The sequence below is a fragment of the Mycteria americana genome, chromosome 7 (assembly GCF_035582795.1).
Source record: "Mycteria americana isolate JAX WOST 10 ecotype Jacksonville Zoo and Gardens chromosome 7, USCA_MyAme_1.0, whole genome shotgun sequence".
Lineage (NCBI taxonomy): Eukaryota > Metazoa > Chordata > Aves > Ciconiiformes > Ciconiidae > Mycteria > Mycteria americana.
This window is the reverse complement of record NC_134371.1, coordinates 7,104,623-7,128,145: the sequence shown is the minus strand read 5'-3', so window position 1 is coordinate 7,128,145 and position 23,523 is coordinate 7,104,623. Positions and strand designations below refer to the sequence as shown.

Sequence of the window (23,523 nt, the reverse complement as noted above, 5' to 3'; positions counted from 1 at the left end):
ACTCAAAACTGACTGTGAAAATTACAGAAACTCCAGCTGCTGTTGTTATGAAAAAAGGTTAAAGATGCTTGAGAGTCTTACTTCCTCACAAATTCCAGAAATTTTCTTCTGCAACCTTTAGAATCAGCGAGGTTTTACTCCAATTCCAGTAAAGCTGGCTTAAAAGCTGACCTTTCACGTCTTAGAAACATGTTTTCCTTTTATTACCTTTTCATGTCAGTTTTTAAAGGCAACTTGTCCTTTCCAGGACTCTCTTTATATTTCTATGTGACTTTTTAGTAATATGAATTCATTTTTAAAAGCAATGCTACTGTTAAAATTAGTGCTCATTCTTTTTTCTGCATTAGGTTCATAATGCATGTGAATCTGGCTATTTAAATAAATATTTTAATCTGCTGAACATAGCTCTGTGACTAAGTATGAAGTAGTCATTTGTGTCAAGGCTGAACTCTATAGTATTTATATTTCCTGCATGTTGTAGAGAGGGTTTTTATCTGACAAGAAAGTGCTTATGGGGATGAAAAAGACCTATTTAGAAAAGTTTGTTGTCTTAGGGACAAGAAATGTTCCTGCATTAAACCAAAATTTGTTACTGACCAAGGTTAATACAAAAAAAAATTCCCAGTCCAAAATAAAATTACAAAAGAAACACACTTTAAAAAAAAAAAATTCCTTTCTGGAATTGTTTTGTGATGTGTTACGTGAGAAGCAGTACAGTTTCTTCAGCTAAAATAAGGATGTCCCCGAGTTCCTCCTGGAAACACACGGGACCTGGGATCCTCCCGGACCGACTGGGATCGATCCCCGTGAACAGCCTTCATCTCTCCTTCACAGCCTCCGGGCTCGCTGCCTGGACGCTGGCGGTCCCGTTCTCTTGTCGACAAAGAGCCGCCACCGCGCACGTCGTCCGGCGTTACAACCCCCGAGAGGGAACGCCGGTGGGGCCTGCGCGTGGGTCGGGTTCGCTGCCGCCTCGCCTGCTCCCACGGAACCACACAGATGCTCTTGTCAGCCCAGGGTGACAAAGGGATGCGGGCCTGGCTGCGGGTGAGGGGAGTCAGAAGGCGGCACCGCAGCTTTTGGTGGCCTTTGGTGGCCTAGCGCACGATGGAGGAGCTCTGTCGGCCCACGGCCGTGGGGCAAGGCAGCCGCGTGTGGACCGGCGGGGCGAGGCCAGGCTGGCGAGGCCAGGCACATCCCCTTCCCCTGAGGAGGGACCCCCGGCCGCAGCGGGGAAGCCCCCGGCAGCCGGGCGGCCCGCAGCCCGCCGATCCCCGGCCGGCGCTTTCCGCAGGGGCGGCAGAAGCGAGGTGCCCCCGGCGGAGCGGCCTCCCCGGCGGGCGGGCGGGCGAGCGGGCGGGGCGGCGCTGCGCGGGCGCGGAGGCGAGGCGCAGATAAGGCCGCCGCCGCCACCCACTGCTGGCACGCAGCCGGCGGGGACGGGAACGCCGGGACTTCCTCTGGGGGAGGCCGGCCTTGGGGCGGTGCGCTCCCCGCGGGGAGCCGCGGCGAGGCGGCCCCGCGCACCGCCGGCGGGGTGGCGGTCGCGATGCGGGCCGCCTGGGTGCTGCTGACGGCGCTGGCCGCCCTGGCCGCCTACTACGTGTACCTGCCGCTGCCCGGCACCGTGTCGGACCCGTGGAAGCTGATGCTGCTGGATGCCACCTTCCGGGCAGCGCAGCAGACGGTAAGGCGGCGCCCCGGCCCCGGTCCCGGCTCCGGAGAGGTGGACATACCGCCTCCCCGCCGCCGCCGGCCTCGGCCCTTGCCCCAGCGCCGCAGGCGGCTGGAAGCGGCGGCCGCGCCCGCGGGTTGCGGTGCCCGCCCCGGAGGAGCGCGCCTGGGGCAGCCCCGCTGCGGGAGCGGCGGCCGCCGCGGCGCGCCCGGGGAGGCAGCGCGCAGCCCCCCCGGGCCGGTCCCGGGGTCCCCGGGGCCCGAGGGGGACCCGGCCCATCCGGAGAGCCGCGCCGCAGGCAGCGGTTTGTAGTTAGAGCCGAGGGGGGAGTCGCCAGCATCACTGACCTCCGATCTCCGCTGTGCCGGCTCGTTATCGCGTCCAGGAGGAGAAAATGGCATTAGGTTCAGATGTAATGCTCTGCCTGCCGGGCTGAAAGCAGCAGGCAGCTCCGGGCAGGGTCGCCTCAGGCTGCTCGTGGTTTCGTCCTGATCAGTAAATCAAGCGTGTGCGTTTTGGTAAAGCTGGCATCCAGTCTTCTCTTCTGGGTTTCGTGGTGCAGATCTTACTAGATGTGGTTTAGTCTGGTTTCCAACTTGCAGGCCTTTGGTCAAAAAAAAAGAATTAATGGCTTTTATTCTGATACGTTAAGTATGCCTTAGGGAAAGAAGACATAGGGAAGCCCTTTCAAATATTAAACTGCCTTGATTTGGAATCGTATTACTAAACAAAACTCTCAGAATGCTTGATTTTGTCACAAGGCACATGTGACAGTTTTATGTCACTTCATGATGTCTCTCCCTCATTTTCTGCCAGTGTCTTTATGCTGACATGAAACAGATCGGAGATCACAAACTTTCTGATAATGGCTTTAGCTGTGAACTTTATTCCCTTCTAGGATGGTCTGATCTCTTACAAGGACCGATCAGTCATGGTCAGGCCTGATCTAAGGTACTATGTATGTGAAAGTTGTGTTTTGTTTTGTTTCTTTTTTCAATTTCCTAGCAGCATTTCAGTTTACTAAATTTGTTCTGAAATGTACAAAAGCTTGTACTTTGAGGGGATGAGAGCATCAGCATATTCAAAAAGGTATTAAATGAATTAATGGACAGAGGGCCCATAAATAGATACCAAAAGGACTATATGGGAATGTACCTTCTATGTTCCTGATACAATAATTGTGGATGCTGGGAAGCATGAGGAGGTTGGACCACACAGTGTCCAGGCTTGTATATTCTGCCTGAATAGCGTCTCTGGTTGCCACTGTTGGAGACAGAGTCTGGGAGTAGACAGACCACTCATCTGAGCCACTGGGGCATCTTCTCGTGGTCCAAATGTATCGCTGAATCAAAGCATATCTCTAGGATGAAAGGATAAAACCTGTTTGCTTGTATAGGGTAAAACCTGTTTGCTTGCATGCGCTCCCATATGTCTGCTATGAAAATTATGCAGACATGGCGTACGATAGCTTCGTTCTTCAGTAAAATCTGTGGCTTGACGTTCACTTGCTCCATGTTGTTAACTCGAGTGACTGAACAGCAAGCGCTCAGCTTGACCAAATTCATTGATGGTACGGACAGAAGGGCCACGATGCTCCCCCAGCATGCTGCCTGCAAAATACATCGTAACAGTTCAGCCAGGAACACCTGAATCAAGTCCATAACCTCTAGCTGAAGGAGACCTATCTTTAGAATATCATATGACTGTGACTATATATATGTATATTGCTATTGGCTTATGTACACATTCAGTTTGTTTACGTGGTATGTTGGGCATAGTCAGATGAATTCTGGTGCCTCTAGCTTGGAGGCTGAAGGGTATCTCTTTTGGGATATTCTAGAGGTCATAGTCCCAAGAGGAGCTGGCAGGACAAAGCCTGATGGGTGGCAGCTGGAGCAAACTGGCAGGCAGGGCTGAGGTGCCCACATCTGTCCCCGCTCTCTGGGGTGGGAAAGTCACCCCAGAGAGCGGGGGGGAAGTGGTAATTTCTTAGCTGTTTACATCTGTGGCCTTAGAAATACGAACTTGTATAGTGAGAAAAATTACTAAACAAGTAACAGTTCCTTTAACATAGCTTACAAAGTAAAGGAAGGACCAAGTGAGTTTTACGCAGAAGCACGAAAGAAGTGAGGCATGAGAGGTGCCCTGAATCACACAACAGGTAAGCCTCGGGGTACTCATTTCTGGAGAAAAAGAGAAGGTGCTTTCCAAGTGTTCAGAAGTCTTTCCAACACTGAGACCAGCACAAAGTCAGGAATAAATGACTGCCATTAATTAGGAACTGTGTGAACTGAAGCTAGGATTGTAGAAGTTAAGGTTGAGTATGTACTTTGTTAGACAGCTCTTGTGTGTGCATATAAAACAAAGCGTACGTCCTTTTGTAGAGCTCAGCTTTTCTTTCTTCCTCTACCAGCTATTGCAAGACCAAATGGTTTAACAGTTCTCTAAATATGATCATTGAACTTTCACCCACTTCTGAATGTATTTTCAGCTTGCTATTTATTACTTTCCTGTGTAGGTTTGATAGCAGACAGAAGTACATTTCTGATTCTAAAATCTCTGAAATGTACTGTAATCCTTTTTTTCCAAGAGCATGAAACAAACTTCATGTGCTTCAAATACAATTGATTGTCTTTTGCTTATTTTGAAATAGATGTGTGAAGACTCTGACAATTAAGCATGACAATTTCCTGTTAGGGATAATGTGTTTGTTTTCTCAGTGCATTAATAATCACTACCAATAAAACATAATAAGGCTGTCATGGGCTTTCAGTGTACTAATGATAAGGTTTTGCATTTCCATGTAGAGTTTTGTCCCAGTCAGCCACAGATTTTTTTTACAAGCCTGGGACTGACTCAGTGTCCTGGCTCAGCATGACACACTTCAAGCGTTCAAGTATAATCACATGGTTAAAAAAATGCATAATGCTTATAGGGCAGTTTCTGTAAGTAGGTTTCAAAACATACTACAGAAGGGGACCGATACTGTTATCCTAATCTTAAACTGGGGGGAACAGAGATAGGAAGAGTTGGAGTACCTTATCTGAGGTCACAAAAATTCCAGTGGCGGAGCTGGAAGCTGAGCTGGGTTTTCGGAGCCTTGTTCCTGCACCCTCTTTAATGCCCTGTGCTGCCCCAGGATGAAAATGGAGCAACTTAGACTTTAATAATATTAATGAATTGATGTGAAAGTGCTTAACTGAGAATGAGAGTCATTTGTCCCTCTTACATGTCTCAAAATGGGACATGGTAACATTTTTACAGAAAACTGTGATATAACACAATTTTAGATCGGAAATTAAAACTATGTACATACATATGTATACAGGTATGTCAGAACTCGGCTTCACTGAAATTTGGACAACCACATAAAATGAATTATGGGATTGAGCCATAGATTAAACCATAGTTATTGTTTTACTTGGTGTCTGTCAAGAAATGTCTAAAGCAACATTTCCTAATCCTGCTGTTAACAGCAGGATTGATACAGGCGTTTTTCACTTCTTCCTCTAACCACTTTCCCTTATTGTAAAGAGAGCAGCATATGTTTATTTAATAAGCCCTTTGAAGTAAGTTATTTCTGAACACCACTGTCAAGATACTTGCTATTCTGGTGCATGGCAAGGAAGAAGGGATTTTTTGGAACTGGGACAGCTGTTAGCAGAGGTTTGGGAGGAAGAATGGGTTGGCATAGAGGCCATCAGATAGATGTATATGGAGGAAGATAGGCAGCTGTACGGGGGAGAAAACTATCCTCATATTTGTCCTCATCAGCCAAGTGATTCCTTCATGCTTCTCTGCCACTCGCTTGCAGAATAAAATCTAGGGCATGGGATGTCAACATTCAGGATTAGAGGAAACAGCAATTAGTTCTTTCTAACACTTTAATAGCTATCTATTTCAGAGTATGTGACTTCTGGACAGATGTAAATCATAGTTGTAGCCAGCCAAGTAAGTTGTTGATGTTTTTGCATGCAAGAACACGGTCTTGGAATTGGTTTATAGTAAACCAAGTTGTTAGTTGTGGCAGGTAGGTCCCACAGCAGTGGCACCTGAGCAGAAACTCAACCACACTGGAAGTCCTATTTGCAGTAACGTTAACTTTTGTCTCTGTTTAGTATAAAAGCAGATAATCACGGGTGAATAGGTCTATGCACAAAACCTCACTTTAATCTAGTTTCTGCTTCTAATTAGTAAACTGTAATACAGTCGTCTTGGCTTCTTTTCAGTTCTAAAGGAAATTCATAAAACTAAAAGCACTTGTCTTTGAGGACTGTCTTTATATAGCAGCATTAAAAATACATATTCTTTAGTGGGCAATAATGCACCTGCACTAAGAAATGATTCTGTAAAATAAAAGAAAACAGACATTCACCTTTAAACAGGATAAACTGCCTGAAATGCACACAAAACAATATGTTCTGCACACCCAGCTAAATGGGGAAATGATCCTGTTTATTTTTCACTAATCTCTATTATTGACTACAGATATTGCAGTTGGCATTTTGGACTAATGTTATAGGAATATGTTTTGCAAAGTGATGCCAGAATTGAGGATCGTGTCTGCATCTTTTAAGGTAGGAAGTTTAGTCTTAGACACTTCAGTTGCCCAGTTCCAGCATCATTACTCATTTGAGTCATGAGTGAGATTTGGCTCAGTCCCAAGTAGTGTATGAAAAAAAAGCCGTAGCTGTTTGCTTAATTCCTGATCCCGCCAAGGCCTGAAAGGTCAGTGCAGGACCTTGGGTCTGACCAGCTGCGAAGGCAGCAGAGGAAGCAGCTGATGCGTTCAGCTTGGCTTTAGAGGCGCGCTGCCTTTGTGCGCTGTCTGAATGCGACCTGTTGCAATAATTTCATGGCTAAAGGTCAGAGATGTGAGGCTGGACAGTGTCAGCTATGGAAGTCATATGAGGACAGAGAATCCCAATGTGCTGAGTACTGTTAGAGGTTAAGAGACACTAGCAACAGAAAAACTTTTTTGGATTTTTTTTTTTTTTGGTAATGCAGAAAACATGACTAATACAGAATACAAGTCCACGAGGGAGGTAAGCATAGTAGCAGTGAGCATTTGAGATTCTTCATGAGATTAATTACCAGCTGAGGAGCCAATAGAAGAGTCCTGGTAGTTTAGGGACAGATATTGGTGATGGAAGGTGAAGTAATGGTGCCTCTCTAGAGCAGTTCTTTGTTCATTCTGTCTGCTTTTTATCACAACCCTGACTCTTTTCTTCACTTGTTGAAAATTTTCTCCTACATCAATTAAAGCTTTCAATATCTGGTACCCCTCACCAAAGAATTTACCAGGAGGAAGGCGGCAGTCTTGAACAGTTTAGTCTCTAAGGGGTCCCTGGGTTGTCCCTACCTGAAAACCCTTGTTATGGGGATGTCCTGGTAAAAGAGAAGGAGATTGTGGCTGCAGTACTTGCTTTGCCTGACTTGTTGGAGAGCTGGGGAGCATTGCAGCGTGAGCGTAAATCACGCTGCTGCTGCCAAGGCAGCCATGGGTCACAGGGAGCCAATGGCCCCAAAATGAAAAGCTGCAATCGGAAATGAGCAATAAATTGTCGGTAGGGCTACTGTAATATGTCCACAGTGGTTACTTGCTCAATTGGCTCAAACAGCAGCAAAATACTCACATTTGCCTCGCTAGCCTGTCTAGCCCTCCTCTCCTGGGGTCCTCCTGCTCATCCAGCTCTGCCTCGCTTCCCAGCGGCTGAGCTCTCGGTGTGTGTCAGCCCATTACTCAGTCCAGCCCATAATGCCGTGAAGTTCATCAGCCACGTTTCCCCAGAGTTACCTGTTCAGAAAACAAAAGTGTTTATTCAGACGGATGCATAAAACCAGCCGTTACGTGGGAAAACTTGCGGTTGTGACCCAGACCGAGTGATGTGCCGTGCCTGTGGCTGGCACAGCAATTCTGGGCTAATGGCCCACAGGGCTTTCATCTTTGTACTATCCCCTCTTTTCTCTGAGTTTGTCTTTACTTTTCTTCTGTAGTCTCTTAATTTCCCCCTTGTCCTTTTGCTTTCTCTTCCTTTTCACTAGCTTTTCTTATTACAGCACTGTCTTCTCTCCCTTTTCACCAGAGAACATCCCTGTTTCTCTCTTCTTTCACGTGCATATACACACAGACACGTAATTCCCAAATATATTTCAGTGCTATATTTGATGGCCTGCAACGGTCCTGCATGTTGTCACAGGAAGGGTGGTAAAAATCACAAATACCAGCAAAGACCAAACCAATTATTGCTCACATGAGATGACCAGATACAATTTTATAATGGATTCAAGCCAATGCAACTGCGGACTGCTGCCAAAAGGGCTGGTCCCATCCTTTCCCCCACTCCCTCTTTCCTCTCTTGGGTTATCAGTAAGATGGTGACCTGGCTGAAGTTTAATGTTGTTTCTCTGTTTTTGCTGGGTTCATATCGAGCTGGTGCAGCAAGGTGATGCTCTGAGGCTCCATCTTCGTTGGTGCCAGGGAAGCACAGTCAAAAGGATGGGCAGGGCTGCCCTTTGGGTGGCAACATAGTCCTAGAAGAGAGTTAGCTAACCATTAAACACATCTTCTGCCAGTAGTTATATTACAGAGTGATAAGATATTGTATATCTATTTTAAATATTTATTTATAGAGGAAAAAAAAATATTTAAGAATTTTATTTGTAAGAACTTTGGACAAGGCTAGCTGTTTGCCAGCAAAAAGTGCAATCCTGATGCCTTATAAATGACAACCAAATAGGCTGATTAGATAGATACACTTCCAAAGAATCTATCTGATAAGTGCTTGGCAAAAAAACTGCCTATGCCCAACAAAAAAATTAGGACTGTTGCTTTTGTGCCCTGGTGTACAAAGCATCTCTTCCAGGTTTTTGGATTCTTGGAAAGAGTGGTCTATTATGGGGAAAAAAAAAGGCATGAAAGCATGTGATAACCTCTAGCAGGCCACAGTGCTCTGTGGTTTAAAGAACAGAGCAAAACACTTCTTGGTAAACAACACTAACTAGCCTTGAAAATAAAACATTTCTGATTCCAGGGAACATGTGGTAATCTCATCCACAAAGAATGTGAACTAAAGTGGGAGAAAACTAAAGTGGGATATGTATTGCAGCACAGTCAGGCTAAAAAAATCTACCAAAACATTGTTTTCCCTGGTAGTGTTTCTAAAATTGATTCCCAGTGGTTACCTTCCCCGGGAGCCTCCATGGGGCACGCGGAGGATCAGATCTTTAGCTGGCTGCATCAGTGGCAGCCCAACAAATTGTCTGCCAAATTATTACTATTGCTCTTCAGATTTCAAAATGGGTTTTCCTGTGGGAATTTTTAAGTAACAGTGGGAGAAAAGCATGATCTGAAATGCAGAGATAGAAACAGCCTTGTGAATTCAGCATTGCTTCCTGCCAGGTGGATGCTTTGTGTTTCTTCTCCCAGAGAAAAGCCTTGCAGTATAAAGAAATGATATTCCATCCAAAAAGCAGCAAACATTTTAAAATTTGGATTCCCACCAAACTATCTCAGCAGGGTGATGTTACCACAAGCTAAAGCAAGAAAAGGAAGTCATTTTTGTAAATTCTCGTTTTGGAAGTGGATTCCTCTCCCCACTCGCATAGCAGCCTGTTGTACTTGGCATAGACTTTTTTGGGGGGAAAAATGTCAGAAGTTGTCTTTTTCTACAGCAATCTGCAGTGAAAGTGGGGCTGTGCAGGGCCTTTTCTAGGCAGCACCTGACTGAAAGCCAATATTTCATTCTTTTTACGTTCGAACTAATGATGGCATGTTACATGTAAGGACCTGGGGCTATAGACCTAAGGAGACAGATTTTCCTTGGCATGGATGCTGCTGAATGCCTCAAAATTTGCTTTTCCTCTGGAGGTGTGTGTTTGCCTCCGTTAGCCCTTCCTTCACCGTGAGCAGGCACTCCTGGCAGAGAAGCTGAAACTTTGCACTGAAAGTGGCTGCAAAAACAGCACTGCAGAAGTATAGTAAAGAAACCCAAGTCAAGAAAACAAAATAGCCGTCCTTGTGAACAGATAATAGAAAGAGACTGTGAAACTCTTATTTGCAAAACCATGTCTGTCCTGAGGAACCAGACTTGGCTTCCACTTAGTTTTTGTACAGGTTAAACTGTGGTAACTGTTTGTTCTTCACAACATGAATGCAGTCAGACCGGTACCTGGGTGAGCCCGCTCTCTCAGGTGTCAGCATCTTTAATTCCTACTAGCAGGTTTGTGCTGTATTGTAGCAGAATTAAAACAGTAAAACAGTTGTGGTTTTGTGCATGGCTCCTAACAGTACACTTTTTCTTTCAAGTATCTGTTGCCTGTATGTAAAATAAAAGGTCACAGCTGACAGTTTTCTTTATGGTAGTGGTCCCAAAGATAAACATTAGGCATATGTATTAATAGTACCTCCCGACTTCATTGCCTTGACTGAGAAAGTTGTACAAAAAGCTTAGCTCACTATCCAATTTCTACCCTTCATCACTAGGATGGAGATTAACTTTGCAAAAGGGGAAAGACCCCCGCTGCTTTCTAATGGCCAGTCTCAACATCATAGCCCCTGCAGTCCTTTGGCTCGCCCTTTGCACCAGCTAGGGAATGGGACCAAGTATGCGCTACAAATAGTGTGCAGGTCATACGTGGGGAGCAGGTCGTGACCATTTAGGCTGGAGGAGTGCCTTGGATCCCAGTACTGTTTGCTGAGAGAAACAGATTTTTAATCTATTCGGGGCAAAGTTTGAAAAATAAACATGAAATAAAAATCCTGGATAGCCAAAAGGAATAAAATCTCTCTCCTTCTACTGTAAGGGGAGAGAAAGAGCAGATCATTCTTCGTTTTTGTAGTGTTTTACACACCCCCACAAAAAAAGTAATGCACTTTAGTCTCTGGGTTTGGGGAAAAAAAAAAAATCACTAACCTGCCATGGTTTTTGGATAGGGTTTCAGATCCTTCCCAATTCAGGAGGTAAATACAGGACAAGCCACTGAACAAGCATTATATTCCTTTGAGATCGTTCCTGTTTTCAAATTTCTTTGCAATCCTTGAGAGCTTTCTTAATTTGGAAGTGGAAAGACTTACACCTTGGGGTGGAACAAGAGAAATACTTTGCATTTTTGATACCTTCCCACCACAGAAATTTTGCCTGTGTGGTATTGCCCTCTGCTGGCACCGGTCTGAGGAGCTTCACAAGTCCCATAGAGGAGCATGCTGGTGAGGCTCATCTCCTTTTGGAGGTGCCTTTCAAAGGCAAGGATCCGAGTGCTCATTCACAGTTGTCTTGATCCACGTAGTGCTCGTGGTTTATTTTGACAACAGAGAATCTTTTATGGACAGGGTTTTGTTTTAATACAGCTTTAAAAACATTAGAGGTCTTTGATAATCATTCATTTTCCAGTGAATATTCTAAGAATCCATGTCGGCTTTCATATAGGACCTGCCTTTTGAAGACGGTTGCATTAAACATCAATGCAGTATGATATGCTCTGAAGTAACAGAAATCTCCTTTTTTTCTTTTTTATTTTTTTCCTAGTGTCACCTGATTCACTATCTGAGACTCAGCCATCATTTGGTAGTTCTGAATTACTTGATTTGTACCTTTGACAAGCTGAAGTCTGTCTCCTCTGAAGACATTAACATCACGGATGCTGTTTTTGACGGTGTGGAAGTCAGAGTGTTTGAACCTCCTGCGAAGCGAGATGAAAGGCTCAAGCGCAGCGTTGTTTACATCCACGGAGGAGGCTGGGCCTTGGCAAGCGCAAGTATGTGTCTGCCAGTAATTAAATAGGATTCTGGTCTGGTTTTCTCCTAGCAGAAGAAGCCAAAAGCTGTTTTTCCCACCAGGGATGACAATTTTGCGGAGACATACCTGAATTCAGTGGTAGCTGTCTCCACTCTGGTAGATCAGCTCTAAGGAGGGAGGGAGAAAAATATTGTGAACGCACAGCAGAAATGCATATCTTATCTGCACGTGAGCTGTACAAGGACCAAAAGGTTAATTTTGTTACATCCTGAGAGGACAAAATAGCTTATTGTTTAAATTCCTGGGATGCCTGTATGGGCTGTTTGGGCCAGTCCCCCGTTTTCTCTGTCATGTGCAAATGTCGATCCTTGGTGATCAGGATCCAGTATAAGGGGTTTGCCCCATTTTCGCACAATAATTAGTAGAAGAGTGGGCTGAACAACACTGCGTATAACAGCATTGCTAATCTTTGGCTCTTAAATAACGCTGCTGATCACAGACAATGGACAGCGTGATGAAGGAAACGGGTAGAGGTTGGTTCCCATCCCTTAGGGGACCACTGCCACCACTAGCAGAAATTACCTTGAAAATTAATGCTATTTGCTCCAGTTAACTTGGAAGCCACAAACATGATCAGAGAAAGTAAGGTATAGCTATAGACAACGATAAGTTAACCACTGATCCTTCCACGTCGTACAGGAGGAGAAAAGCCTTGGGAGGAGAAAGGGCGTGTGGTTCTCATGGCTGCCCCGAGATCCAGATCCCATAGGAGTCTTGCCCTGTTTCCTTCCCCATTGCTCCTGAGATGCCATGAAGTCCATACAGCCCTGATGCATTCTGTGGCCTCATTTATAGAAAAAGAACATTGAAGGGGTTTTTCGAAATGTTCCAAAACAAAGACTGTATTGATTGCATTTGGACTATGCATGTGTAAGTCACTTAGACCATGATTTAAGGGAGGCTTAGGTTCCTAAGTAACTGTAAAATCTGTCCTTCATGTGCCTGCAGAAATCCCAGTCTCTTTGTCCTATAGCAGTTAAAAATTTTGCTCCTCTTCTTACAGAGGAATTGTGCTTTGAGATGGGTTTTCTTAGGCCTGCCTAAGGGATGTTTGTTAGTGTGCTGCCCACCTCATTTGCTCTGTAACAGTTTGCATATGACTCTTGTTGTGCAAAAGTTTATATTAAATTACTGCACTTTGTTTGGATGACTGTAACTCGGCTATGTCAGATGCTATCCTTGAGTCCAAGATGCAGAAGTTAATGGCACAAATGTTACAGCTAAATGTTAAATTCTAAGACTAGATACTTTAGAAAACACTTAGTGTCTTAGTATATTTTATAGTACCAGGAACCAACCATTAAGTAACTGGAAAGGAATAAAATTAAAGAAAATCAGTCCACTGATAAATAGGATAGCTGTGATTAATCCTCCCTTAAATGAGTTGTTCAGTTGACGTTAATAGGGCAACTCATTTGAATCAAAGCAATGCACACTATAATAAAATGAACAACAAACAGTGACTCATACAGTGATAACTGTCTCTGGATGCTAATGCCCCCAAGCCACTGGGTACCCTAAATTTTGCCCAACTGAGAGAATTGTGATAGGTGGATGAAATGACATGCCCCAAGTCACCAAGAAACAGATGAGAAAGAAAGCATTAGACTGCAGGACTTCTCAAGGCGTGAATTATGTTCCTTCTGCTACAGTATGTATTTGGCACTTTACCTACTGCAAGCTGATCTCATTTACTTTGCTTATATTTGTATCGTGTCCTTATATTTTCTGAGAAGGCTTACGTAGGGCTTTGCGACTATTGACATAAATGGACTCGTATGTCCCTGACAGATGTCCTTTCATTCCAGGAACAAGCCTTTATAACAATCTCTGCAGAATCATGGCTGAATCTCTCAACGCTGTCGTTGTCTCAGTTGAGTGAGTACTCTAAAACTAATCAAGTAATTTTAAGGTATTAGAAATATGTAACATAGTTCTTTTAGCTTTTCCCTTGTTACTGGCTTGTGTATAAGGCTTTAACTTGGACAATAATTCTCTTTACCGGTCTGATATTTTTACCCTCTTAAAATTACAACAAATTGGAATGGTATCAAAAATTCATTTGGGTTTCTAATTATTTTAAAGGTCATTTTAGAAAGCAGAAACGTGGGAAAAGACAGTAGCACTTAATTCAGTTGGACAAATACTAAAATGCAAATTGTAATGCATCTTGCAATTGTATCTGTGTGTAAGGAGTGCAGCTAAAACCTGAGATCACTCAAGTGCCCAGTTATGATTCTGTAAATACTTGTGAACTTTAAAAACAATCAAACAAAAAAACCAAACACATTTGAACATGATATATACCTGAAGGAAAGCTGAACCACATCTCTATGCCTCCTCATGTAGCAAGAGGGACTTTCCCATCCTCAGTGGCCACTCCCACTGCTGCAAGGTATATATTTTATATATATATAAAATCAAATTTATATAATATATATATATTAACCCCGGCTGAAGTCTGTCTATAAACCACAGTTTCTAAGTCATATTGAGCAAGGGTCTGCAGCATAAAAATTATCAAATCATTTTACCCCTGCCCATTAACCAGAACACACCGTGGAGTCTGGCAGTTTCCTGCTGCTCTCTCCATCTCCCACTGTTTCAGCCATCTCATTTAAGCCTCGTACTCCACTCAAGAGCAGAGGACTGCCAGGGTGCCAGACAACAGAGAAGCAGGGCTGCTTTTTTAACTCGCTGAACAATTCCAAGGTAAACAAACCTCTCGGCTAGCTAACTGCATTACCTAGATGACTCCAACTTGATTGGTACTTTTCCCATCCTTATTGTCAACTTCAATATTTTCTTTTGCAAACCCAATCACTTGATATAACTACTCAAGTTTCCCACCTACAGTTGATTACATACCAAGCTCTGTGATCTAATTGCAACTTAATTACATGGAGTTGATGCTACTCATTCAATACTTATAGCGTGCTTTAAAGGGTTGCTTTTTTTTTCTTTTACTTCTTTGTTTATTAGTAGAAACAATGAAAAGTAAAAAAGCAGCTGTTGGTTATTCCAGACAAGCAGCGATCACAGTATTGAAAAGTTCCTTATTATTCCTTTTCTGATTTATGGTGGTATAATTCTGCCTGTTTCTCTGAGTTATTGTTTACCTCTTCTCCTTAACCATTATATCTTTCAGTCAAGACGTTTGTACTCAATTAGTGAAGACTAATTAGATTTCTCATTGGTTTAATTGCACGTCTCGCTTTCATGATATACGCACAGTCTGTTACCCAGTTTTGCGAGGAGTTCCCAAAGGACACTCTCATATTCCTTTGTAGTTGATGCAATATATAGATTGCTTTCTGAAAGCAGGTCAGATTTGGAGTTTGAAACACTTTTTGTGTAACCTAAGTTTAAAATTTATTCTGCATATGAAACTTTTTTAGCTTAGATTCTGAAGAAAATGTTTTGAATCAGAAAACTGGATCTTGTTTTGCTTGTTTTGCTTGGCTCTACTAGGAATATGTAAAATCTGTTGATTGAAAAGCTACAAACAGAAGAAATGCTTTGTACCATAAGGCCTAGTAACAACTCTTAGGTTACAAATTATTCAGTAAATATGAACAGACTTCTCCTGCACTGTTATTTAGAAACTGAGAAAAATCTCATGAATGGGACTCAGCTGCTGACTGTTCCTGGGCAGACTGCTCTCTGTGTCTCAGTCTCTCACCTGTTTTTATTCCTGGAATATTCCTGTTCCACTCCTCGATAAAGGCGAGGAATTACTGAATGTGTTGCATTGGAGCAATTTGGTATTCACTTCTTGGCTATTGTTCATTGCATGGCACAGAGGTGTAGCAAGGTTCATTCATTCTCTCCTGAGCTAGGTAAAAATTCGGGAAACAGAACTGCTTAGGTGTTTGGCTCAGTGGAATCTGTTGGGCATATAGGACTTACGCGGCCTTGTACTAGTTATGGTGGGGATTTGGATCGAAACCAGCCCAACTGTAATGACTCCCTTGCCAAGGGTGTTTTAAATATTCATTCATTTTTATAATGTCTGATGAAAATCTCTATTGGGAAATCCTAGGAAAGTGCTGTACAATTTTATACTATCTTGGTATTATTCAGATCTAGTAGGTTCGTATTAATCTTTCAGAATTAGAACATTAATTATAAGATTAAGTCTTGCATAAGTATTACACACCTCATATTTTTCCCGTAATATTTATCCTAATGAAGTAGTTATTTGCCATTAAGGAATACCTGATATCATCTACTAATTCCGAAAGAGAGGTACATTGACGGTAATAATTGTCTCTCATCTCTTTTCTTTGTAGGTACAGGCTGGTACCAGAAGTGTGCTTCCCCGAGCAATTCCATGATGCTCTTCGTGCTACTAAGCATTTTTTGCAGCCTGACATCTTAGCTGAGTATTCAGTCGACCCAAGTCGAATTGCCATTTCTGGCGATAGTGCAGGAGGAAATTTGGCAGCTGCTGTGTGTCAGCAGGTAACATCCAGTGTCTGTTATGTATTACACTACGACAATTCCTAATTCAGTGATGCAATAGGTTGACAGATTTTGTGCTGGGTCATCACAAGGTGATGTGCCAGCCCTAAGGACAGAAAGGTAGAAAGCCAGCATGTAGTCACTTTACAGAAGAAAAACGAGTCAATCGCAATATGAATCACATAGCTTGCTATGTCGTACTAAAGTTACAAGTTGTTATGGGCCAGATTTTAAGAGCAAGTAGCTAAATGACATCTTTTACTGGTGAATTCTTTGTTTTTCTAAGCAGGTAACTAGGTACGTGTGTAATTTATCAATTTAGCTTCTTATTTTTAGAAGCTTGTCTCTGAAAATATGTTTTTATTTCTTTCAAATACAAATGAAGGACAAAATATACAATAAATGAAGCTTAATTCTTCTGTTAAATTGTCTTTTTGTAGCATTTTGCAATTTTAAGGAGATTTCTTTGGTGTATCTGCAGTTTAAATGTAATTTGAATTTAATCTAGTAAGATTTTAAAGGCAGCCTGGGGCAAGTAATAATATTTTTCATGGTTGAATGAAATATTATTATTAGCTTTTTTGTATTGCCATAACCATTGGTGATAAGAAAGCTGATACCATGTCCAGGCAACTAATTATCATGACAACCTTGCAATATTGAATTAGGGTGAAAAAATGAATAAGGGATAATTACAATAAAAGTTTCAATATCAAAGACTGATAAACATGATAGTACCATGTTTTGGAAGCAGCATTCCTAATTCGTTTCCCTGGTGCATAATTCCTTTTAAATCGGTGATGTAGGACTGTTTCAGGGAGAGGTTAAGTACACTAAGATTTTTCAGCCTAAACAAGAGACAGATGAGATGAGATATGATAGAGAACTGTGTATCTTGTGTAGAAGATGAAGCAAAACAAGTGTTTGCTGATTCCTCCAGAAAAAGATTAAGGGGCACCAAATGTATAATTCGTAGGCTCAAATCAAATGCAGATGGCAGGTTCAAGTCAAACACAGAGAGGTGCTTCTGTACATGGTGAGCCTTTGCTAGAGAAAACTGTGGATGCCAACAGTTTGTATATGCTCAAAAAAACCAATTAGATAAATTCATGGAAGAAAAATCCATGAAAAGCTGTTAAAAGCAAGAATAGCTCCTTTGATTCAGGAAGTCCTTCACCTGCAAATTGTTGAACTGGGAACTATGCCACTTTACAATTTTTTTTTTCTTTTTTTTTTCTTCTTACACCTTTCAACTTCTGCCACTCGTTTCTGTTGGAGACAGGATACTGGGTCTGCCTGAATGGCCATCCTTACAAGAGAAGAAAAAGATCAGGCTGCTAATATTTCAGACAAAAGAGCGACCTTACCTGCATAAGAGCAGAATTCGGCCTAAAAATTGTCAAATGAATGGTGGCTTGCATGAATTTAAGGTTGATATTGTAATGTTTATTTTCTTTATAATCCAAATTCTATCCTATATTCTTCCCACAGCTTAGCAAAGATGAGCATTTGACCATCAGACCAAAACTGCAGGCATTAATTTATCCAGTCCTTCAGGCGTTTGACTTCAATACACCTTCTTATCAGCAGAACATGAATATGCCCGTTCTTCCTCGTTATGTCATGATCAACTATTGGATAGATTATTTCAACGGTAATTATGACTTGGCTCACTCACTGCTGATTAACAACCACACTGCTCTTGACGTTGGCCAAGCTCTCTCTTTCAGAGGACGTCTGAACTGGACATCTCTGCTGCCTTCATCGTTCAAAAAGAACTACAAGCCTGTAATACAAACCACCGGCAAGGCTGAAATCATCCAGGAGATACCAGCGCTGCTTGATGTACGAGCAGTCCCACTCCTTGCAGAAAATGAAACTCTGCAGCTGCAGCCAAAGACTTACATCCTGACCTGCGAGAATGACGTCCTGCGAGATGACGGGGTGATGTACGCCAAGCGCTTGGAGAACGCCGGTGTGGAAGTCACGCTCGATCACTTCGATGACTGCTTTCATGGCTGTATGATATTCACCATTTGGCCTACTGATTTCTCTGCGGGCATTCAGACCAGGAACAGCTATATAAAATGGCTGGATGAAAACCTCTGAAGAGAGTCTCTCTAGAAGACACAGAGCGCGCAACTCTGGCGTCTGTTCTTGCTAAAGAGCAAATGATGAAAAAGTGCACTTTTCCAAATTCAGACTTCATCCGTTCAGCTGCAGCTGCTGGGGGTTACAGACCACTAACTACAGCACTCACTAGCTCATTGGCCTTGCCCAGCAAAGTATCTTGAGAAATACTTTTTCAAACTTCGATTCCCCCCCCCCCCCCTTTTTTTAGTTGACAATTGCCAGACATAACCAAATGTTGAGCAGGGAGATCAGCATTCCTGTAGCATTCTTAACTGGCTGCAACTTTCAAGCTTTGACTCTTAATTAGGTACAAAGGCCACAATTTGCAAATTATTTGAAGTAAAGCCAAACACCTACATCTACATCTGAATATGTAAAAATGGGAGCTAGTTTTCAACAATGGTGAGCACTCATGTCAAAGAAAGTGTGAGCACTCACACCTTTGACAGCAGAGCCATGCATTTGAATGTCAAGCATGGATTTAGGTGTTGGCTTTCAGGTACATAGACAAATGGCTCGTTTAAATTTAAAAAAAAAAAAAAAAAAGCTCTTCTAGGCAGTTAAGATGATGCTAGACAAGTCTCCTAGCCAAACACGTAATTCAGCTTTGGAATTTGGTCTTTATTGCCTTTTAGTTATTTATATTTGATAAAAGCACAGAACTAAATATATTTTCAATAAAAAATATTACAGCAAACATACAAATATATAGGATAAAATACTACGTGTAGCAGCAGAATCCAGGTGGTTTATGTGAGTGAGCTTCAAAGCTGACTACTTATTTGGCTCAAGAATGTGACTTCGTCTGTGTTTAAAGCCTCAGCTTCATAACCTCCTTACAGAAAATACTGAACGTACTAAAAAAATCTACTGTGTGGTTTGCACTAATGTTTGTAATAATAGTAGTTTTTGTTCATTGACTCTTGTGCTTGTAGTGTTTATTATATTTCATGCTTCCTGGAAGGAGGGAAGCAAGTAAATCGAAGTGGGCTCTAATCTATATGGCAGATTTAAATCTGAGCTTTGCAGCTGAACTTCGTCTGTCTTGCAGACTGACCCAAACTACTAGGTAAGATGGTCTCGCTGTTGTGCAGCAAACCGCTACAGTTTGAGCCAGTCTGTAAAATTTGGACAGGCAGGACAGGGAAGTGAAACCACTTGCGACAGTGTATATTGTCCAGGATGCTTACTGCGTGCAGAAATGAAGGTTGTGTCAAAAGCCCAGTGTTTCTAGGCAAAGAGGAGAGAATGGCTGCCCCGGGACTAAATTAGTGGATTAAATTCATCCTCAGCTTTACCACAGACTTCCTGTGGGACCCCAGGAGAACAACGTAATCTCCTTATGCCTCACTTTCTTCTGCAAGAGAGGGAGCAGTCATTTCCTACCTCACAAAGGAGCTGGGAAGCTGAATGCACAGGCCTTGGTGAAGCACACGGATGTGACGGTGACTGGCAGGCACTGAGCAGCTCCCGTGGCTTTTGACTTCCCATCCTTCTCTCGCAGCTGGCTCAGCAGCCTGCCCCATGGGGGGTGATGCTGCTCGGCTGCGGGTCCTCCTGGGCAGCGAGCTCCTCTCTGTCCTGGCTCCTGTCAAAGTACCATAAGGTGAGCCGCCTTGGCTGTTGGGAGATCATGACAAAGGCAATTTCATTAGAGCATTTCTTATGACAGGATTCGTAAAGTTCTTTTTTTTTTAAAAAAAGAAAAAAAAGGCACTGGTAGATCAAACTGCCTTCTGTCATTTAAAATGCATACGGACCAGGCCACTTTCACTGGTGCTTAAATTAAATGAGAATGGCTTTGCTGAATCATTGCTTCCTAGAAACATCAGGTTGTTAATGTGGTTGTATGTATTAAGAAAAGCTATTAATGGGACGAGGCCTCGATGTAGGCTCAGTCATGCAGGCTGAAACTCATTTCTGGGCATAGGTTCACACGGAGGTCACAAGCCAAAGCTTTTTCAACAGTGGCTCAGATTCTTCTTCCATTTAGATCGTTACAAAGACTCGGTGGAATTAGAGCAGCCGAGTGGCAATCTGAATCAGAATAAATTTTGGTCAAGATACCCAGTTAACACTGCAGAAGAATTCAAACTTTTTCCCTGGATTTAAACCCTTTTTCCTCCTTTCACACATAAACACAACTTCAGTAGATATAATGTACACTTAAAACAGACAGCAACCCAAGTTATGTCCATTCTAAAGACAAATTACTAATCTTGAAGAAGGGTCTGCTCCCGCATCCTTTCCACTGTATGAAGACAGCTCCATTTACTTGACTTAGGCCGTGACTTAGAGTCAAAAAATAGTTACACTGAGTTGTAACAGCAGGCTTCTTCCTGGCTTTCCCACTTAAAGAGTAAACCCATGTCAGAAAAGATGTAATTTATATCCACCTGCTGTCATTAAAAGATAGTAATAACTGTAGTACTGGGAAAAAAGTGGTTAATATTCCTATAAATTCTATAATAATTAAGTTTGCCTGAGAGCTGTCTGCAAAGCTTTGCATCAGCATTTGTTTATATCTAAGTTATAAGTATCTGCTATGAATCTATAGTATAATTACTGCTGTGTTTTGTTTTTTTGTTTTTTTTTTTAAACTGAAATGAAATGGAGAGCTGGAATATATATTCATGGAGTCGGTTGTAAATCTCCTTCATGCACTGAAGCACATTAAAGCCTTGGCACAAGAAACAGTAGTAAGTATATAACTGGACTGAATGTGTTTACTAAGTCACCACCAGCTTGACACAACATCCAAGATCGCAGCACAACTTGGATGAGATGTTACAGTATTAACTAGTTCTGTCAAAATATCTTGACTACTTTTATCATGCAGCTAAATGGTTTAAGTACGTGATAGCTGCAAAGATATCTGATGGATCCTGTAACGTAGAAAAAGAGGTCTGAGTTCCAGCTATAAAAAGACCTTTTAGTGTATAGCCATACAAGACACTTGATTAAAATTCAGTGGAAACCTTGAAGTAAGTGTTAGTCCAAACTCAGCTTTCCTCCTACTTTGCTTTGTTCTCCCTTTGCACGCAGTCCCCGTGCCCGAAGTTGAAAGTTTAGGGTTGTTTCCAGCTGAGCTGCTGCAAGCTCCTAGGAAGTGAGCATTAACTCAGCCGAGAGCTCAACCGGGGCCGGCAGGCGTGGTTACAGAACGCTGATGCCTGGTAGCAAGAGATCAAGATTAATGCATGTTACAGCACCTCAGTTTGCTCACGTGTTTAGTCCTACGTCTCCTGAAGTGTTTCCTCGGGCGTACCCAGCACCTTCATTCCTCAGTTATTTCACAAAGCAGTTTAGGGCACTTTGCATATTGTAGGATCAGGTCAAGTATTTGTAACAATATTTCACCTGTGCATAGTAAAAAGTTAGTCTTCTTTTAGAAGATAGTCAATAAATTTGTCTACTTATCTTTTCATTAAAGCAACAAGTATGGCTAACTACTTTTTGAAGACTGCTTCTCCCCCCCCCCATTCGATTTTATCTATCCATTGCAAGAATATCTTGTTCCTGATGGCCGTCAAAGCATTCAAATGTAAGCTTTAAAAACAAAACAAAAAAAACCTCACATAACAGAATCTATAGTCATTTGTATCCTACTTCCATAGACCTGGGAACTATATTAGCAGGTCCACAGTATTTTGGCCAATATTCACAGGAATAAGTAGAGGTTTTGTCTCCCTAGCTTAGGGCTTCTTAAAGGATGGGTGTTCGGCATTTCTGAAAACCCAGACCCATTTAAAGATGTTTCATGGTGCCTAAAAATCACTAATAACTTGAATTTCCTAACCTTCCTCTAAGTAATTCCAAAATTGCATCCCTAGCCAAAGCAGAAAGGCCATTGTCGGTTTAAGTCCTACAAAGTAAAAAGAAATGCTTTATCTTTAAAACATTGGTTTGTAGTGTTTGGGCCTCTGTTTTTTAATTAGGTGCATCAGGGGTGTATTTTTTAGTCTCTTACTAAACTTTATTGGAAACTTTTTCAAATAAACATATTAGAAGTACGTTAACCTGTCTTAAACCTTTTAAGCTGCTATGATCTGTTACAATGACGTTATTAAAAAAAAACAAACAAACCCCAACACAACCAGCTGGTTTAATGCTCTCTTATTTATCATGTTCAAAACCCCAAAGTACAACATACGTGAATGCATTCAATATCTTCTGCATGACCCTTTTTTTTTGCTTCTTTCCCAGTGCAGGGGAAAGATCTTGTAAGATCTAACTAGCAACTGTAATTGAAATGTGCTATCAAAATGAAGAACAAATAAATAAAGTTAAATATATCTGGGATGTTTTTTTTTTTTCTCCCCAGGACCACTGATTTTTTTTTTCCCCCCAGATGTACAACATTTCCAATCTGTGTTTTCACTTAGCAGAGGTCAGTGAAGCAAAAGGGGAGACCTCAGAGGTCCTGAAGAAATGCTGAACCAGAGCCAAGGTGGTTGTTTTCAAGGCAGGAAACCTTCCCTGTGTGTCCATGCTCTGCGAGGGTGACCTCCTCTTACTTCATTTCTGCCAAATGATTAATGGTGACCACATTTGCTGGTGTTGAATAGTGGATGATAACCTGTGCTACAGCTGTTCCTCTTTTTCAAGATAGTGGAGCTCGTGTTCTCCATTCTGATCTATAAACATGTTTTTAGATATTTATAGATTATTTATATGTTTGAAATCTGTTTTAACCAGTGAAAGTCCTAGTTCTGTTTTCATTCCTATTTGCCTTCCTTTCACATTCTTTCTTTCTGAACTGTTACCCATTTTCGCCCCCTGCTCTCTCATTTATTAATGGTCATACCAGCATTACTTTTGAAATACCATGATGTGGGGGTTTGCCATTTTGTCCAGCAGGGACCTGTGACTTTCACGGAATATAAAGCTTTCCTCCTGCTGAAAAAAGTGCTGGGCAAAAAAAGCTTCAAAGTGCTCATAAGCCTATTTTTAAGTCAGCAGGAGTCATACTCCTGCTTGCATTAAATTGAATTCATTAAAATCAGGCTGGGGCCCATAGAACATTTTTTTTCCAGTCATGTTTTCTTAGGTTTAGTAAAAAGTCTGGCTGGGCAGGGCTTGGCAAGGCTAGGGCAGTGTCTCCCACGGCCGGGTGCCGCAGCGGGAGGGTGCACGGCCGGTGCCCGCTGAAGGACTCGCTGCCGTCTGTGCTGCGCTTCCACGGGCACTCAGCTGCCACCCGAGGACTGGCAAAGCGCCTGGCGCAAAATCCTCAACAGCACCTTCAAATGGCATCAGATGACTATGTGAGGCCCCTTAAGTATTAATCTGCCATAGATACAGCACGCATTTTTGCAGAGCTACACTGCTGTTGAGTACGAGACGTCCGCGTGGGGCTGGCTGATACGTCAAAACTCACGGGAGAGACGAGCTTGGAGGCTGAGCCCGGTGCCAAGTGCATCTCTGATTGCCCTGGCTGCCTCCATGGTGCTG

The 23,523-nt window shown here is 42.5% G+C and overlaps 1 protein-coding gene and 2 long non-coding RNA genes across 5 annotated transcripts; 1 reads left to right on the top strand and 2 right to left on the bottom strand.

Moving 5' to 3' along the window:
- Nucleotides 1-1,405: 1,405 nt before the first annotated feature.
- Nucleotides 1,406-22,150, top strand: NCEH1 (neutral cholesterol ester hydrolase 1). The gene is made up of 5 exons (XM_075506894.1): nucleotides 1,406-1,687; nucleotides 11,203-11,431; nucleotides 13,281-13,350; nucleotides 15,765-15,936; nucleotides 17,428-22,150. The coding sequence occupies exons 1-5, from the start codon at nucleotides 1,550-1,552 to the stop codon at nucleotides 18,043-18,045; spliced, it is 1,227 nt and encodes a 408-aa protein (XP_075363009.1). The 5' UTR covers nucleotides 1,406-1,549; the 3' UTR covers nucleotides 18,046-22,150.
- LOC142412159 (uncharacterized) lies at nucleotides 2,031-8,846 on the bottom strand. Of its 3 annotated transcripts, XR_012776412.1 has the most exons (5): nucleotides 8,059-8,845; nucleotides 7,312-7,472; nucleotides 3,139-3,285; nucleotides 2,831-3,035; nucleotides 2,031-2,279 (listed from the first exon to the last, which is right to left on the bottom strand). It is a non-coding gene; the product is annotated as an uncharacterized LOC142412159 (long non-coding RNA). The 3 variants fall into 3 exon arrangements; XR_012776411.1 differs by having other exon boundaries at nucleotides 2,831-3,285; nucleotides 8,059-8,846; XR_012776413.1 differs by lacking the exon at nucleotides 3,139-3,285 and having other exon boundaries at nucleotides 8,059-8,836.
- Nucleotides 13,250-17,431, bottom strand: LOC142412160 (uncharacterized). The gene is made up of 3 exons (XR_012776414.1): nucleotides 17,304-17,431; nucleotides 13,780-13,860; nucleotides 13,250-13,365 (listed from the first exon to the last, which is right to left on the bottom strand). It is a non-coding gene; the product is annotated as an uncharacterized LOC142412160 (long non-coding RNA).
- Nucleotides 22,151-23,523: the final 1,373 nt, after the last annotated feature.